Source organism: Diabrotica virgifera, chromosome 6 (assembly GCF_917563875.1).
Source record: "Diabrotica virgifera virgifera chromosome 6, PGI_DIABVI_V3a".
NCBI classification, from domain to species: domain Eukaryota; kingdom Metazoa; phylum Arthropoda; class Insecta; order Coleoptera; family Chrysomelidae; genus Diabrotica; species Diabrotica virgifera.
Genome location: NC_065448.1, coordinates 24067528 through 24086721, shown reverse-complemented (window position 1 = coordinate 24086721; position 19194 = coordinate 24067528). Strand labels below are relative to the sequence as shown.

At 32.3% G+C, this 19194-nt stretch overlaps 1 protein-coding gene across 2 annotated transcripts in view; it reads right to left on the bottom strand.

Annotated features, from left to right (window-relative positions):
- Positions 1-19194, bottom strand: part of LOC114331260 (NACHT and WD repeat domain-containing protein 2) — a 206679-nt gene that overhangs the window by 25927 nt on the left and 161558 nt on the right. For both annotated transcript variants that reach the window (XM_028280772.2, XM_028280781.2), the window contains exons 17-18: positions 10547-10619; positions 10215-10351 (exon numbers count right to left, since the gene is read on the bottom strand). In XM_028280772.2, the coding sequence (XP_028136573.2) occupies positions 10215-10351; positions 10547-10619 (210 nt within the window). The remainder of the gene's footprint in view (positions 1-10214; positions 10352-10546; positions 10620-19194) is intronic.

The window sequence follows — 19194 nt, the reverse complement described above, 5'->3', positions numbered from 1 at the left end:
CATTCTAGGAAAAGCTTTTGATATGAGGTATAAAGCAGAGTTAGCTTTACCGACTACTTTTGCTGTTTGAGTAGACCAGCTTAACGTTTGGTTGACCGTAACACCCAAATCATTAACTTCCTGTACCGATTTCAGAGGAACTCCATCCAAAAAATATGTTATATGTGTGAAGCGTCTAATGTCTTCTGATTGATGAATAATGGTCGCTGGGTTTAATTAGTTAGGTAGTACCTAGAGACAATGGACTGTTTAGATTTGTAGAGATAAGATATATATGGGCATTTAGTATAGCAAAAATGAATAAATGTGTGTGTTTGTACGCAAATGTGAAAAAGTTGATCTGGCTATATGTTCATAAATTGTATCAATGTTAGAGAAAATATCGCACCTACCTTTAAAATGGGTGTAATTGGCCGGTATCTCCAGGATTGGGCAGCATCTCCATGACGGAACGGCCACCCGGGTGGTAAACTAGGCAAATGTGTCTCGTTCGACGTAGAATTTCGTACTGACTTTTTGTCGTCTTTTGCGGGGCCGCGGAGGTAACAGCCCTTAGCTTGGGTCATAAATTATTGACGCATGTGGTGCTTTGAAAGGCATTAGTGTCAAAGATGCCTTTGTGTTAAAAGTAAAAGTGCGTTTTCTCTGAATATCTGCTCAAAATATGATACAGCCAGTCATTTTACAGGGCAGTGTTGTAAAATACAAAATATAGGGTGAATATCAAATAAGATTATAGGTTTTAAAAGAAATTAATCGTATTACATAATTAACTAGTCATATGCTTAACTATAAAAAACTAATAAACTAAAATACTAAAATACGTTGCATACTTTCCCAAACATTCTCCCCCTCCAAAAACGAATGTTTTTAAGAACGATTGGAAGTATAAGTATAAATATGAACATGAAGAGATATAATATAACGTAGTAAAGAGATAGAATAAAAAAATGGTAAAAGATATAGAATAGTAAAAATAGTAAAAGAGTTAGAATAGTAAAAGTAATAAAATAATAGTAATAAAAGAAAAGTAATGAAAGAGGTAGTATAGTACAGGAATGCACTGAACACGAAATATGACTCCGTAAGCATACCTTGACCACCGAACGTCTGAGGTTGCCATGCATGGATGAACAAGCGCGTCGGACGCTGTTAACCAAAAAAGATATCTGATCCAATCGATTGTCAGGATAATACCGCAAGGACGAAATATTGATTGCCAGATAAGCTGTGGGCGTATTTTGACCACCGAACGTCTGAGGTTGCCATACATGGATGAACAAGCGCGTCGGACGCCGTTAACCGAAAAAGATATCTGATCCAATCGATTGTCAAAATAAGACCATTTTTTCCTATATAAATTTCTATTGATTGACAGATAACCGTGGGATGCGAAAGAAAGAAGAAGAACCGCGTCGAAAGCTCTACGAGGGGTCGTAGGTATTAGAAAGAAAGTGTTCGACGATAGCCGATAAGTAATAATAAAGTGATATTTCGACGTGGACCACGGTAGAAAACTGCCAATTGTAGGGAAAACCTGTAACAGTTGTGCCGGTGACCAACCACGACTAACACAATCTGCGAGGTTTTGATGAGATGGCATTTAATGCCGAGAAAAACATGAGATCAGTCCTTGTATGTGGCTTATGATTGACAAGAAAATAATTAAGCTAAATAAACAATTGTGAAATTTGACCAAACGTGAAGATTGGACGAAAAACTCGTTGACAAAATGTGACATGGACATTAGGAGTGCCAAGAACTCCAACCCTGCTATTGGTGATCATGTAAAAAAGACTAGAAATTTGGCACATACAAGTACAATCTGACATGTTAATATAAATAATATTGTTGTAGCAGACATTTGGCCAGTAAAAGACACTGAGAAATAAGCCAAGAGGATAAAAAAAAGAAAAGACGTCAGTCGTACGGCTCTATTCCAGGAAAATACCTTGATAATGGACGAATTCCTCCTTGGCAAACGAAAAGAGAAAATTGTCAAATTATCTGAACCAAAGTCGCTGAGTACCCCGGGGTAGATTTAGATGGTTGCTTGCTGCGAATCATCGAGCTTTAGAAGCTGAATAAGCTCTAACTGTAGAGAGCGAGTAGATGAAAGAGAATCACTTCCTAGCAAACCGTCATGAATGTAGAAAGTAGCGATAGTGTTAGTGACGCCGTAGGAGAATGTGATCCTGTAGTAAACGAAAACTCTTGGAGTTTTGTAAAGTAAGAAAATATGAAGACGTGACTTGATGCAGACACGTGGAGAATATTCTTGGAGCGGTTTACAAGGAGCCGATCTCCAGAGAACTCTCGAATAGTTCCAAAATTCTTTGTTAACGTTAATTTATCGATACCTTTGATTTATGTTGCAGATGAAGAAGTAATGAAAATATCGAAAATCAAGTAACAGAGGAAATGCCCTTTGAGGACTAGTATAAAAGTGGTATCTAGAGACACGCCTCGAACGTCATATTACGTAGATGAACGTCGAAGCGAGAACGAATTTTGGATGTAAGTAACGAATTTAATAATTTGTTGTATAAAAAGCTGCGCAAGGAGCTGTGTAAATAAGTAATTAAGTAACTAAGTAAGTGGACACCGTTTAGTAGAGACAATGGACTGTTTAGATTTGTAGAGATAAGATATATATGGGCATTTAGTATAGCAAAAATGAATAAATGTGTGTGTTTGTACGCAAATGTGAAAAAGTTGACCTGGCTATATGTTCATAAATTGTATCAATGTTAGAGAAAATATCGCACCTACCTTTAAAATGGGTGTAATTGGCCGGTATCTCCAGGATTGGGCAGCATCTCCATGACGGAACGGCCACCCGGGTGGTAAACTAGGCAAATGTGTCTCGTTCGACGTAGAATTTCGTACTTACTTTTTGTCGTCTTTTGCGGGGCCGCGGAGGTAACAGCCCTTAGCTTGGGTCATAAATTATTGACGCATGTGGTGCTTTGAAAGGCATTAGTGTCAAAGATGCCTTTGTGTTAAAAGTAAAAGTGCGTTTTCTCTGAATATCTGCTCAAAATATGATACAGCCAGTCATTTTACAGGGCAGTGTTGTAAAATACAAAATATAGGGTGAATATCAAATAAGATTATAGGTTTTAAAAGAAATTAATCGTATTACATAATTAACTAGTCATATGCTTAACTATAAAAAACTAATAAACTAAAATACTAAAATACGTTGCATACTTTCCCAAACAATGTGGATTATTATATCCACATTGAACAACACAACACTTACGCGAATTTAATGGAATAGCCCATTTCATGCTCCATTCTGATAGCTGATTAAGGTCACTCTGAAGAGTATTAACAATATCGGGACAGTAATATAACTTTAAATCGTCGGCATATGAAACTGATTTTGACTGCCATCCGCACGTTAAATCAGATACGTACAACAAAAACAGAATAGGCCCTAATATTGATCCCTGAGGGACACCACTGGCTACCGCACGTGGAACACTGCAGTCATTTTCCACTTTGACCGAAAAAGTTCTTTCAGAGAGGAAGTTTTCTAACCACAATAGCAACTCTCCACGCACGCCGTAATGTTCTAGCTTCAGCATTAATTTTTGTATGGGTACCTTATCAAATGCACGGGAAAAATCTATATAAATAATGTCAATCGGTTCATGTCGGTCCAAAGATAAAGTCCATTCATTAAGAGAGTGAAGAAGGTTGCTAGTTACAGAACGGTTCGGCAGAAATCCGTGTTGAGAGACTGGAATAACATTATGCTCTAACCAAAAGGATATTAATTTATTAGCTATTAATTTTTCCATTATTTTAACTGATGTTGGTGGAACTGTTACTGGGCGATAATTAGACGAAAGGAGTTTATTTCCACTTTTATATATCGGTGTTACTATACCAGATTTCCATGAAGCTGGTATTGAATTTGTTTGCAAAGATTTGGCCAATAAAGCTGCCATTGGAGCCGCTAAACTATCTGCACAATTATGATATAACAATGGTGAAATATTTTCCGATCCAGGAGACGCAGTAGTCTTTAAAGAACATAATACCTCTCTAACCAATTCAGTAGAGATGTCAATTGTTGATAAACTCTCCATTATTCTATCAGTAGTGGGCAAACCTGAAAACGCAGCATCCGTGTCAACTGTAAAAGCAGTGGAAAAAGTATCAGCAAATAACTCACAAACCTCTTCTTTTAAACATATTTCGCCATTAGATTTTTCTAATAAAGGAATACCAGTTTTTGTACAGAATTTTGATCTAACGTATTTGTAAAAAGATTTGGGACCTCTGGAGCTAACTCTGTTTTCATAATTACTTCTCGATAATCTCATACATAGATATACATAGTTATAAACAAATGAAGATCAAAAAAACGGTAAATTTTCGCTTTTTTCGTCTATTACCAAAAAGTTTAGCATTTTAAACAAATTTGAGAGTAAGAAACTCATAAATCATACAAAAAACTTCAACATGGCGTTCACTGAATGAATATGTCTATCCTTATTTGATGCTTAGAAAATTGCAAAATAAGTCATAAATTTTGAGATTTTATAAATGTTCATAACTTATGTAAGAATTAAACTAAAACCTTCTTATTGAGTAGAATGCTGAGACTTCTTGTGTTTAAATTATATTTTAAATTTCAAAGCAATTGGTCAAATAGTTTAAAAATTATTTAATTTGTTCCAAATTCATTTTTTTGCAACACTACAAGTCAGAAAATTATGAGGTTACAGTAACACTTCGGACAGTTTATGAAAGAAGAACATTTTTTATATGTACTATTAACTTAATTAAAAAAAAATGACAAAAAGTAATTTTAAACAGTGTAAAATTATTTTGCAAAAACATGTCAATTTTTTACTTACTTATAAACAATTAGAATAACTTTTTAACCGTTACCCGTAGAAAAATTATTTTTTCATATTTAGAAAGACTAAATTTTTACACACATTTAGAAAGAAAAATAATTGTCCTAGGAAAATTAGGGACGGAAGTTAGCCCCCCTTTTTTAATTCACATGTTTTTGCAAAATAATTTTGCAATATTTAGAATTATTTTTTGTCAATTTTTTTAATTAAATCAATAGTGTAAATCTTCTTCTTTCATAAACTATACGACTATTTCATATACTAAACATAAACCTACGAGTTTCCTGCACACCCAAAACTAGATCTCTTACACCTTCAACCGCCGACCGAACTGGTCGATTCCAGAGCACACACACGATTTCAAAAACTGTAAGTTGTACGTTTTCTTTACGATTCAGAGCAAATAAATGATTTCAACCACTTGTTAACATCGACACCATTCGATAATGTTTTTTGCAGTAACATAATACATTCATATTGAAGTACTAGCAGTGTTTTGAATCATTACATAATTAAATTGAACCTCTACCTATAGAAATATACCACTATCGAAGGAACCACAAAAAATCCATCTGAGAACGATTGTACCGGTTGTTCCGTACCCTGGCTCAAGAAGTAAGCCACACTAGGACGATTAGAAGCCCTAATTCGTTCCCTTTTCAAAGTACCTATTACTGCAACTTCATCATTTTCTGACTTATGGTGTTGCAAAAAAAAAAGAATGTGTGTACTTTGTACGCACGTAAGAAGTTATACTTCTATTATATGATTTCAACGAAACCAATATACTTTAAACAGTTTCTCTACTACTTTCCAAAAATTTTTATTAAAACAATACCAAAAATTAAAAAAATAAAAGAATAAAACACACACAAACACATTGAAAAATGCCACAAATGATTTCTGAACAATAATTGTTGCCAACAATTTTAATTAAATACGTATTTTCTGATAAAAATTATATAATAATATACTTACAATCATAAAATCTATAAAAAAAATAAAAAAATGTTATAACTTGCATTGGGCTTGAATCTACTTCCCGTGTATCCCGCCGTACGAGAGTCGAAGTGATTTCAAACTGCACTACCTTCGCGTATACGTCATGTGGGAATATACACAAACTTAATAACTTTTTGACTTTTGTTTATATGAATTTTTATTAGTTTGATTTTTGTCGAATTAAAATACAACAATATATAGAGTAAGAAAACGATACATTAGACGAAAATTTGTAGAAAGTTTGTTCGTAATCAGATTATGTAAATTAAAGCATTGCCTTCTAGGGGTATAGCATAGCAAGTACTAGGTATGTAAGTACATTATTTTTTTTACATTTTCCAAATAGGTATGAAGATAATTTTTTATTGGAATACAACTGAAACATTTAGAATTACGTACCTGTGGCTTTTCAAAACTATTTAAAAAGTCACTATAATTATAAATTTGATTTTATTTCTGTCCTCACAACAATAAAAACTAATATATTATACAACATTTTTGTTTACCGATAACCTCCATATTGAACAATTATTGACAGATCATTTCAACACCCAATCAGAGCCCGTATAAAGACTAATACCAAACTGTCGGTGTGCGCATGCGCGCAGATCAATATAAATTCACCCTCAATCTCAATCGCGCCTAAAGAAGTATAACTTCAAAAAAATTAATTTGCGATAAACAAATTAAATAACTTTTAAACTATTTAACCAATTGCTTTAAAATTTAGAATATGATTTAAGCACCAGAAGTCTCAGCATTGTGTGTAATAAGAAGGTTCTAAGTTAATTTTTACATAAGTTATGAATATTTATAAAAACTCAAAATGTATGATTTATTTTGCCATTTTCTAAGCAACCAATGAGGATAGACATATTCAGCGAACGCCATATTGAAGTTTTTTATACGATTTATGAGTTTCTTACTCTCAAATTTGTTTAAAATGCTTAACTTTTTGGTAATAGACAAAAAAGCGAAAATTTACCGTTTTTTGATCTTCATTTGTTTATAACTATGTATATCATCAAAATCGGCTGCAGGAAACATACAGGGTGAGTTTTTAGTGCGGGATCGGTCGATAACTCCATTATGGTATAAAATATCGAGAAAAGTTATTTAAAAAAAATGTAGGCAATGATATTCTCCAGACTTGGAAAATATGTCCATTTCTACAGGGTGATCAGTAACTGCGTGCTATATCAAACATATAATTTTTTAAATCGGACACCCTATAGATTTTTTCATATTTATATTCCCCTCATAATTCTTGTTCATATAATATATGGTTTTGCATTACTATACAGAGCGTTTAACAAGTTATGACCATTTTTATTTCGAAATCACTATGAGATTAACACCCTGTATATAAAGAAGTAATTCGTAGACAATAATTTGTTTTATTTAATAAGATAAACAATATACTGTAGTTTTTAAATTAAGTCCAATTCACATCATTGACGAATATTTGTATACAGGGTGAACTACAAAACCAAATTACGATTTTCTCTATTTTTTTAAATGGATCACCCTATATTTTATTTTTCAACATTATTTTATTTAATACACTCTTTCATTTTTATATAGCATTTCCTATATCTAAACTTATTACTTTTCGAGATATTTTTAGTTTTCTTCAAATTTCGGGAATACATTCAATTTTTCTAGTAGAAATAAGTTAGTATTGAGTGATAATTAAACAAAATTATTTTTATTAGATAAACAACTAACACAAAATATAAACCATAGCAATATGCAGTGAATATACCAACAAATGTGATATTAAGAAATTATCATATTTCCCTAATACACAAGAATCGTAAAATTCCTACAAAAAAAACTTTGTATTGTATATAATAATATAACAAGATTATTTTTATTCAATAAATAACTTACAAGAAACATAAATCAAAACAATATACAACTGATGTAACAGTTTTTAGATTGGTATATCAACAGCATTCTAAGCCAAGAATTTTTTAGTAGAACATTCATTTTTATTAGCACTTTTAAACTACAAAACAAAATTACGATTTTCTCAATTTTTTTTTAATCGATCATCCTATATTTTATTTTTTTTGAAATATTGTATTTATGATACTCTTTCATTTTTATATAGCATCTCCTATACCTAAACTTATTAGTTTCTGAGATATTCTTAGTTTTCTTCATTTGCCGGGAATACATTCAATTCTTATAAATATAAATAACTTAACAAATAAGTATTATGTAATAATATAACAAATATTTTCATTCAATAAATAACTAACAAAAAAATAATAAACCATAACAAAATTTAATGAATGTACCAATTAATGTGATGTTAAGTATATAATTCTAAAGTAAATGTTGAAAATGACCACTTTCAACGTCTATGCAATTTTGTAACCGATATTCAAATGACCGAGCCACATTTCTAACATTTTTGTAAGTCAATATTATTAAAAGCTTCTTTTATTCTATTTTTCATATCATCAAGCGTTGTTGTATGCTTCTGGTATACAAGGTTTTTTATATAGCCCCACTTGAAAAAAATCAATTTTGGAAGAACTGGAGCACCGTCGTATAAAAACCTCAACCGTCAAAAAATGTGGACCAATCACATAATCTCTAACAATATCACCTTAAACATTTATAGATCACCTAGTTTGAGTGTTAACAAAGTAGGGATTTCTTGATGCATATTAATGAAATTTAATATGTATATTATATTATTAATAACTGCGGGTCACAATCTGCAATTAGGAATGTGTTACTAAAAACTTCTTGGCTTAGAATGCTGTTGATATAATAATCTAAAAACTATTAAATTAGTTGTATATTGTTTTGATTTATGTTTTGTTTAAGTTGTTTATTAAATAAAAATAATCTTGTAATTTTATTATACACAAGATACCTATATTTTTTTTGTAGGAATTGTATGATTCTTATATATTAGGGAAATATGATAATTCCTTAATATCACATTTATTGATACATTCATTGCATATTGCTATGGTTTATATTTTGTGTTAGTTATTTATTGAATAAAAATAATTTTGTTTAATTATCATTCAATACCAACTTATTTCTACTAGAAAAATTGAATGTATTCCAGAAAGTTGAAGAAAACTAAAAATATCTCCGAAAGTAATAAGTTTAGATATAGGGAATGCTATATAAAAATGAAAGAGTATAATAAGTACAATATTTTTGAAAAATAAAATATAGGGTGATCCATTTAAAAAAATAGAGAAAATCGTAATTTGGTTTTGTAGTTCACCCTGTATACAAACATTCGTCAATTATTTCAATTGGACTTAATTTAAAAACTACAGTATATTGTTTATCTTACTACAGTGGAACCTCGATTATCCGTCTCTCTATTAACCGTCACCTCTGTTAACCGTCAGGGTCCATACCTGCAAAGTTATATTGACAACATACGTAAAAATTTAGTCATCAATTAATTTTGTTTGAGCATTGCGATGAGCCAAACGAAATTCGTTGAAATGTACACGCGTGCAGTTATACCACCACCGCATTTTTTATGTAAATAATTTTTGTTCTTATTCAGGGCTCTGGATTAAATTTCAATTTAAATAGGTGATAAATGATACCGTGCTTTTAGAGTTCTATTTTTAGAATCTCAAGCCGAAAATAAAAATGTACAGCACAATAATTATTAGTCAATATCTGTGTGTCACCATAATTAAATTTGATTCAAATTCGAACATTGATTGTGTCACTTAGTCGTTTGATCAATTAAGTTTTGTTAATGTTCTGTTAACCGTCTTTTAGATTATCCGTCATACCCTTGGTCCGGTGCCCTGACGGATAATCGAGGTTCCACTGTACATAAAACAAGTTATTGTCTATGAATTACTTCTTTATATACAGGGTGTTAATCTCATAGGGATTTCGAAACAAAAATGGTCATAACTTGTTAAATACTCTGTATAGTAATGCAAAACCCTATATAATATAAACAAGAATTATAAGGGAAATATAAATATGAAAAAATATATAGGGTGTCCCATTTAAAAAAATATATGTTTGATATACCACGCTGTTATTGATCACCCTGTAGAAATGGACATATTTTCCAAGCGTGGAGAATATCACTGCCTACATTTTTTCTAAATAACTTTTTTCGATATTCGATACCGTAATGGAATTATCGACCGATCCCGCACTAAAAACTCACCCTGTATATGTTATTATTATAGATGTCCATACTACTCAAAAAATTTAGACCAACAGGATATTTTTTTCCCTTATTTCTTTGAACTAATACAGCTTATAAACCCTTGATTTAATGTTCCTTGATTTGGTTGATGATGGGAATAATACACTTACCTTCGTACGTTATAGCAGACAACGCTGTAATAAAATGATGATGAGGAATCCTAAGGTCGTATAATAATTTTCTAGACTTTAAATTCCACACTAACAACGGAAAGGGCTTCTGCGTTTCGTCTCCACAAACAAGGACTCTAATAATAATATCAGCAGTTAAATTAAGCTCGTATAGGGCTTTTCATCGACTCTCATTTGTTTCAAGCTTCTGTCAAATGTTGTATAATCTGTATATATGAATATTATACACAGATTATACAACATATGACAGAAACTCGAAACAAACGAGAGTCGATGAAAAGCCCTATTAAATGTGAGATTGATTGAATTACCTCCCATCCCCTGAAACCAGCAGGGAGTTGAGAAAGCGGTCCTCCCCAGCCTTGAATGTAGTTACGCAATTACCTGAAATTATAAAAGAGTTAATGGAATAAATATAGTCAATTGTTATACACAGGAGAGACACATCAGTGACCTTTTTGACGATGCTTCTCGAGAAAATGCTCCAAATACTACCTGTGACAACCAATTAGACAGAGGTCCCAGTATACTGAAGTCAGAAGTCATAAAAGCAATACAACAAGCCAAAAACAATGAAGCACCTGGACCAGATCAAATCCCTGTTGAGCTACTTAAACTTTTAGATGAGGAAAACATTACCTACTTGACTACTTTCTTTAACAAAATTTACAACGAAGGAAAAATACCTGATGATTGGTTGGAGTCACTGTTTATAACATTACCAAAGAAAAGCAGGCCCACCAAATGCAGCAATTTGGATTTAGGTATGGTCTAGGAACTAGAGAAGCACTATTTTGTATGTGCGTTCTATTACAAAAAAGTTGTGAATTCCTAAAGAACGTTTATGTTTGTTTCATCGACTTCGAGAAGGCATTCGACCGAGTACAACATGATACACTTTTCGATTGCCTGCAGGCAGCAGGACTTGACCACTACGATATAAGACTGCTGAAATACTTATATTACAATCAAGTAGCCTCTATCCAAATTGGAGACAGTCGTACTGAAAAACTGCCGATAAAACGTGGAGTACGACAAGGTTGTGTTTTATCGCCCACCCTTTTTAATCTGTACTCTGAAGAAATCTTTAGGGAGGCTTTGGATGACAGACCAGAGGGAGTAAGGCTAGGCGGAGAAGTAATCAACAATATTAGATACGCTGACTATACAGCCATTCTTACTGAAAATTTACAAGATCTTCAGACACTACTAAATCTAGTCAGTGAAGCAAGTTATCGGAGAGGCCAAACAAAGTGGATGGCAGTTGGAAAGATTAATATAGATCAAGGTCAGCTTTCTCTTGATGGAGAGGAGTTAGAACGGGTAAACCATTTCAAGTACCTTGGCAGCTGGTTAACTATAAGTTTGACTCCGATGAAGAGATAATAACTAGTATCAAAATATCACGTAAGGCTTTTATGACCTGGAAACCAGTTTTATGTAACAGAAACCTGTCGATGAATATTCGAAAGAAGGTGCTGAAATGTTATGTCTGGTCTATCCTATTGTATGGTTGTGAGACATGGACTTTAAAAACCACAATGCTAAACAAAATAGAAGCATACGAATTGTGGTGCTATCGACGAATCCTAAAGATATCGTGGATTTCGCACACTTCCAATGAAGATGTTCTTCAAATGCTGAATTCAGAACGTCTGCTCATAAGCATCATAAAGAGGAGAAAAACAGCATACTTCGGCCATATAATTAGAGGACCTAAATACCATCTGCTTCGCCTTATAATACAAGGTAAAATGGAGGGAAAGAGATGGATTGGTCGAAAGAAACTTTCATGGCTGCGTAATATTAGACAATGGTGTGGCTGCACAGTAGAAGAATTATTTCGCGCAGCAGCCGATAGAGAGAGATTTCAGGAAATTGTAAACATAATGACGGCCAACGTCTGAATACAGACACGGCACCTAAAGAAGAAGAATTGCTATATACAGTGGACATTCCATCATCAATGTTGTCGTAACGGCGTAATCGACGATTTTTTTTAAATCGACGTCACGGGACACGCAATTTGAAGGGTCTCCTAATTGACTTTACAACGAAGCAATTATTTGAATATTTATTTCTACAGGGTTAACCAAAACTTGATACAATTAAGTTACAATAACAGTAAAATATAATCAAATTTTAAGAAATGTTGAAACTAACGACTATCAGCAATGTTATAATGAGAAAGGCGGGAAGTAAATTCTTTCTTAACGTTTTCGACAGTGTTGCCAATCGCATTTCTCTAGATTATCCGATAATCACTCGAAAAATATCCGATTTGTCACGAAAAGGTACGCTAGGTCAAAAAATATTCTGTTATTAAAATCAATGTTGCCAATGTTATTCTTTTTGTCCCCTTAACAACCATCAAATAATAAAATCCGTTGTTCGTACGCCAATCAGTAGATTGTAATCAATTATCATTATAATAATTACCATAATTGATTAATTAATTAATTACTAATTATCAATTAACGTAACAATTATTAAGATAATTGATTAATTAATCTAATCTCATAATTGTAATCAATTATGTTTTCAGCAACCCAATCAAAGTTGACATTGACAGTAATTAAATATTTGATAATGATCAGTTGATTCCATTTCTGATTAGAGTTCGAACAACCGCAACCGGCCCTTTAATCTACTGGATTCAAGTTTAAAAATTTTCGTTTATAGATGAAAATCTCGTATCCTATCTGATTATTACCTAATTCATGTATGTAAATACTATTTACTTACTATTATTATATTATTCGTATTTTGTATTATCGTAAGTGTTAAATTCTAAATAAATAAATAAATCTAAATATTTCATTATTTGGATCGTTATATTAATTTATTATAATTATTTAAGTAAAAAAAACACTTTTAAATGTTATTTTATTAAAACGTAATAACTATCTAAAACTAGGTACTGGAAAAATAAATAATAAATAAATCAATACAAAATAAACTACAGCTACATTAATAGCATAGGCGCAAAATTTCTGGTCAATGCTTTTAAAATGCATTATTTTTTCGAGTACTGAGACAGCTAATAAGTATTATTTAAAAATTTAAACGCAGAATGAAAGATTACATTATTACCGAGGGCCGAAAGTCTCTGAAGATTTCTATAATTTTTATTCTAATATGTTACAGGGGTAAAAAAGGAAAAGAATATTGAGTGTGAAGTTTAATTTTAAATATCTCATTCAAAAGAAACATTTTGTTTATTCTAAGGGACATTCAGCCCTCGATAATAATGTAATCTTTCATTCTGAGTTCAAATTTTTCAAAAATATTGATTAGTTTTCTCAGAAATCGAAAAAATTAATAAGTTTAAAGATTATTGGTCCGAAATTTTGCACCTACGCTCTTTTAACACCTAAAGATTTATTACAACTAAAACAATAGAAATGTATTTGACAGTCTTGTAGTTATTAAGGTATCAAAGTTATTATCCATAATACCCGTGGTGCGTTCAACGTTAATGCCCGACTAAATAATTTTTATAGGCAAAAAATTTGAAGGATTTTTGAGTTAATTAGTAGATATCTAGATACTACTAGTTTCAAATAAGTAGATTTTTCTACAACCACTATTCCAAATGCATTTTTTTGCACAATTTTATGTTACCAAACTTAATACTTTCTCACAGAATAACTGACAGTAGTGTGCAGAAAAGTGACGTTTCTGTGCCGGAAAAGTTTCTGCATAGTACCATTACATTCCTCAAAAAAATCATAAATATAATTAGGTATAACATTAGCTTCTAATAACACGAAAATATACTGGGTGATTCATTAAAACTAAAGATCATGGACTATGCTAGACTTTCGTGACGCACCCTGTATATTTAAATCTATGTTTATAAAGCGCCCATTTGAATTTAAAAGTTAACGGGTACAGCATTTTTTAATAATTTTCTAAAATAAGTACACAAAAAATTTTATTCCATAAGTAGTTTCCATACTTTCTAATTTCAAAATTTCACCCTGTATTATTGTTAATTATATTTCGTTAAAATTGGTTGTTAAGCAGCTTTTAAAAATATAAAAATATATAGGGTGTTCCAATAAAAAAAACATATGGACTCTGCCAGGCTTGCGCCAATCACCCTGTAGATTTAAATTTATATTTAAAAAATGCACATTTATATATATTAAAATCGACGGGTCCCAGCGCTTTTTTAATTCTTTAAAACAAGGACACAAATAATTTTATTCCAAAAGTGCCTTTCACAATGTATAACGGTTGTTGAAATTTGAATTGGATTAGTATGCCTTAAGTGGACGCACTTGTGCATTTAAATTCTAAACCAAAGAATCGGCACATGTCCCTTTTGTCAAAAGATGAAAAGTATCGGATGTCACTAACATTCATCCAGTATAGGCTATTTATAAAAATTTGGGTGGAACCAAACAAATTTAATGTGTTGTTGGTGTTGGGAATATATGAATGAGAAAGTTTTAGACAATGGTAGATACACTGAAAAATATCCGCAAATATCCGATTTATTTAAAGGTACGAAGAAGATACGACAACTCTCCAAAAGGTACGCAAATCGGATAATTATCCGCCGATTGGCAACACTGGTTTTCGATGACTTCAGAAGTTATTTGTGCAATTTCCGTTCTGATGTGCTCCTTTAACTCTTCTACATTATTCGGTTGACTTCGATACACTTTGCTCTCTACAAATCCCCATAAAAAAGTAACCGAATCAAATCTGGGGACTTTGGTGGCCATTGGATATATCACCATCTACCTATCCACCTTACCTAGGAAAACGTTATTTAAGTAATTTCGTACAACAATACCGGAGTGTGGGAACCATCATAAACATTTAGCTTCTCAGTATATTGTGTCCTATATTTTTCCATACAATGTGGATTTTAACTTACCCAGTATCGATATGGCTGACGGTTTACGTAATCGTTCTGCATAAAAACAGCTTTACCTGAAAGAAGTACCTATTCTACGAAGCTCTGATCTCTGTTACATAGCTCCATAATGGTTTCGTAAAATTCAATTCATCTATCAAAGTTATCTTCAAGTGATATATTATTCGACCAGCCTTCGCAAGGCGAGAACAAATATATACTTCCGGTTTGATGACTGTCCGTTAGTGATGTTGATTATAGTTACTTTCGAGTATTCGTTACTTTTGTATAAAGTAATCATTTACAGTATTCGTTAGTTTGATTACTATGATTACTATTTTGTTACTTTTGTAATTGAGTACCGGTAATCATATCGAGAATCGTATTTCTCAGTAGGTAGGTATTTTGTATAAAGTAATCATTTACAGTATTCGTTACTTTGATTAGTATTATTACTTTTGTTATTTTTGTATTTGAGTACCGGTAATCATATCGAGAATCGTATTTCTCAGTAGGTAGGTATTTTGTATGAAGTAATCATTTACAGTATTCGTTACTTTGATTACTATGATTACTTTTGTTATTTTTGCATTTGAGTACCGGTAATCATATCGAGAATCGTATTTCTCAGTTGGTAGGTATTTTGTATAGGTGTTCCGATATAATAACCACCTTCACGAAGTACGAAGTAATCAGAGTAATAAAAGTAATCAAAGTAGATGCAATAGTCGTTACTCGCTCTGTTACGATTGGTACGAAGTAATCAGAGTAATCAAAGTAATCAAAGTAGATATAATAGTCGTTACTCGCTCTGATACGATTGGTACGAAGTAACGAAGTAATCAGAGTAATCAAAGTAACGATTTGCCTCTCTGTATAGTAATCGTTACTTTCCGAATTCGTAAGTAACGAGTAATTTGTAACGAATAGTTACTTTTTCAACATCACTACTGTCCGTCTGTCCGTCCGTCCGCGAATATAACTCCTCCGTCACTATACCCGGTAGAATGACAAATGAGGTGTCGTATGAAAGCTTATAACCCAATAATGGTATTATAGATGAGAAATTTGACATCGGACTTCCGGTTTTAGAGTTGCAACCGGAATTTTATATAATTTCCGGTTAAAAAGTTCTAACTGGAAGTACCATATTATAGTCGCAGAAATAGTACATGTAACATATCAATCGAAGATTATTGAAAAGTCGAGCTTTTTAGTCCCGGTTTTGAAATCATTTCCGTAACAATAATTATGACCGAAAGTTTAGTAAAAATGACTCAAAATTAGTGAAATTGTATATCAATCGACGCAAAGTTACACGAAGAATTCAAATATCGACTTCAGGTTCTACATTCGATCACTTTAAGTGAAAACCTAGGACTTACGAAATCCAATTACTTGTTTTGCACGTAACTAAGTACAAAATTTTGGTTAACCCTGTAGAAATAAATATTAGAATAATAAATCGTTGCAATGAGGATCAGGAGACCTTTGACATGAAGTGTTCCGTGACCTCGGTTTCTATTAAAAAAAACCCCGCCGATTACGTCATTATACCAATACTGACGATATAATGTCCAACATATTGATCGCCATCCAAAAATTAAAATTTGCGTATTTTACAATTTTTTAAGGTTATCTGTTTCTGAAATAATGAATTTATTCCATAAATTTGCATCATACTGTATAAATGCGACGATAAAAGCAGTATGAAACAAATATTTAGACGAAAAATAAGGAGGTATAGAAGAGTATAGAGAGCTAGGAAGAGAAATAAAAAGAAAAATAAATGACGCCAAAGAAATATTGATTAGGGAACAATGTGAAAAAAAGGAAAATTAGGGATATTTTCTGTGGATGTGTGTTCCTCCTTTATCTTCGTTTTTAGTAAATATAACTTGAACAAAATCACATGCATAAACCTTTTATGCCTGGTTGCACCAACAGTAGGGATGGGAAAAACCTACCGGTTTAAACCTAAAACCGGTTTTTTTACTTCGCAATAACCGGTTTTACCGGTTGTTTTTTGTCCCGGTTATAACCGGTTTTTTCTTTTTAAAGTGAAAAACCGGTTATTAGGTTTTTACAGTGATTATGATTAGGTTAGGTATTATTTCGGATCCCAATCATAATTATTATTCTCAAATAATTATTCCAAACAAAACCATAATTCAAATTTTATTTTATTTTATAAAATACAGAAGCAAACTGAAAGTGCAATCTCACATCAGCCAGAAACAATTATTAAGTTTTATTATAATATTTCCTCGAAAAGGTATTTGTAATCATCATATTTACATAAGAAGTGATCTGGTTGAATTAGACGCAAACATCATATATTTTTCACACTTAACTCTTGACATTGAAAGTGGGTTAATGCCCTTTTCGGATTACCAAAGATAATGCTCTGACTATGAATATCGAATTACTGATTACGAATACAAATCTCCAAAAATTTCGCTATGTTTTCAAAACGATGCACTCATACAGGAAGTATTAAATGAGTTAAAATGTACCTATTCTACAAATATACAAACGTGTTAAAATACATGTTATTTCGATAGCACTAATTTTGATCATATTGATATCGAGTCGAATGAAGTATCGCAAACTAAAGTGTATTGTAAATGTAACTTTGTAACCTATTGGATTAAAAAAACCGAAAACCGGTTTTTCTAAAAACCGGTTTTTTTGGCCGGTTATAACCGCCAGGTTAAACCGTAAGCAAAAAAAAACCGGTATAACCGAAAACCGGTGTTTTGTCAAAAACCGCCATCCCTAACCAACAGATCTTAGGCTTAAGACGTGCCTTAAGCTCAGCTAACGAAACATTCGCGTTGCACAATTGAGCCTTAGATCAATTTTCAGCTCGCCACATTGGGCTTTTCATCGATTGTCATTTGTTTCGAGCTTCTGTCATGTGTCACATAATATTAATATATCTACGTCATACGTCTTTGGTTTGTATCATTGGTATGTACCAATAACGTACGACGTATATATACATATTCATATTATGTGAAACATGACAGAAGCTCGAAACAAATGACTGTGAATGAAAAGCCCTATGGATTGCCACGTGGATTACATCTTAAACTTATCAGTTAAGATGTGCTAAGATAGAGGAGCCCTATCTATAAGCAGAGCTGGGCTAAGCTGGAACTTAACATTTATTGGTGCAACCAGGCATACATATCAGTGGCGTGGCGTAGTAGGGGCGGCCCGCATCGTTCGGCGACCCGCTCTTTGTAGGGGGCGGCAAAATTTAACAATAAATAATAAAAATATTTTTTAAATATCTGACCTATTTTATATTTTTATCGCAACTACAAATTCGGACCGATTGAAAGAAGCACGGAATCTTTAAAATCAAAATGAGAGACAAGACGGCTTACTAAGGAATGGTTTTACCGTACATTGACAAACATTGAAAAAGTTTTACGTACTTGGATGGCTTATTCTTCACCTAAGGCATCATTATTAATTTTGCTTCTGTTGTCGTTTATTTGAGAACGTAAATACACCGAATGGATCTAAATTTTGCTCATCTGATGGATTTAATACTTGGTGGAAATTAAATCCTAAGGTTTCAAGTCACGAATCAAGTGCTCCACATCCAAAATTATTGCAAATGGAAGGAGTTGGAGAGCAGTCTTCAAAAAGGACAGACTATTGACAAAAAAGATCAAGACATAGTGACACAAAAAAATTAAAAAATGGCAGGAAACTCTGATCCAGAATGTTTGATATTATAAGATTTCTTGGCAAACAAAATTTGGCTTTACGTGGACATATAGAAAACGACACCAGCACCAATAGAGGAAACTACAAAACGAATTTATTGCCATTTTGGGAAATAATGTTCGCCAACATAATAAAAAGGCTAAGTATTATTCAATTGTATTCGAGAGCACTCCAGATCTTTCGCATAAAGATCAAACAAGCCAGGCATTAAGATACGTAGTAATTGAAAATCAGGAAGTAAAAGTAATGGAATTTTTATAGATTTCATTGAAACTAAAGACAAATCTGCTGAAGGAACTTCAAATTTGATTTTGAACACGACTCAAGCTGATGGCCTAGATATAA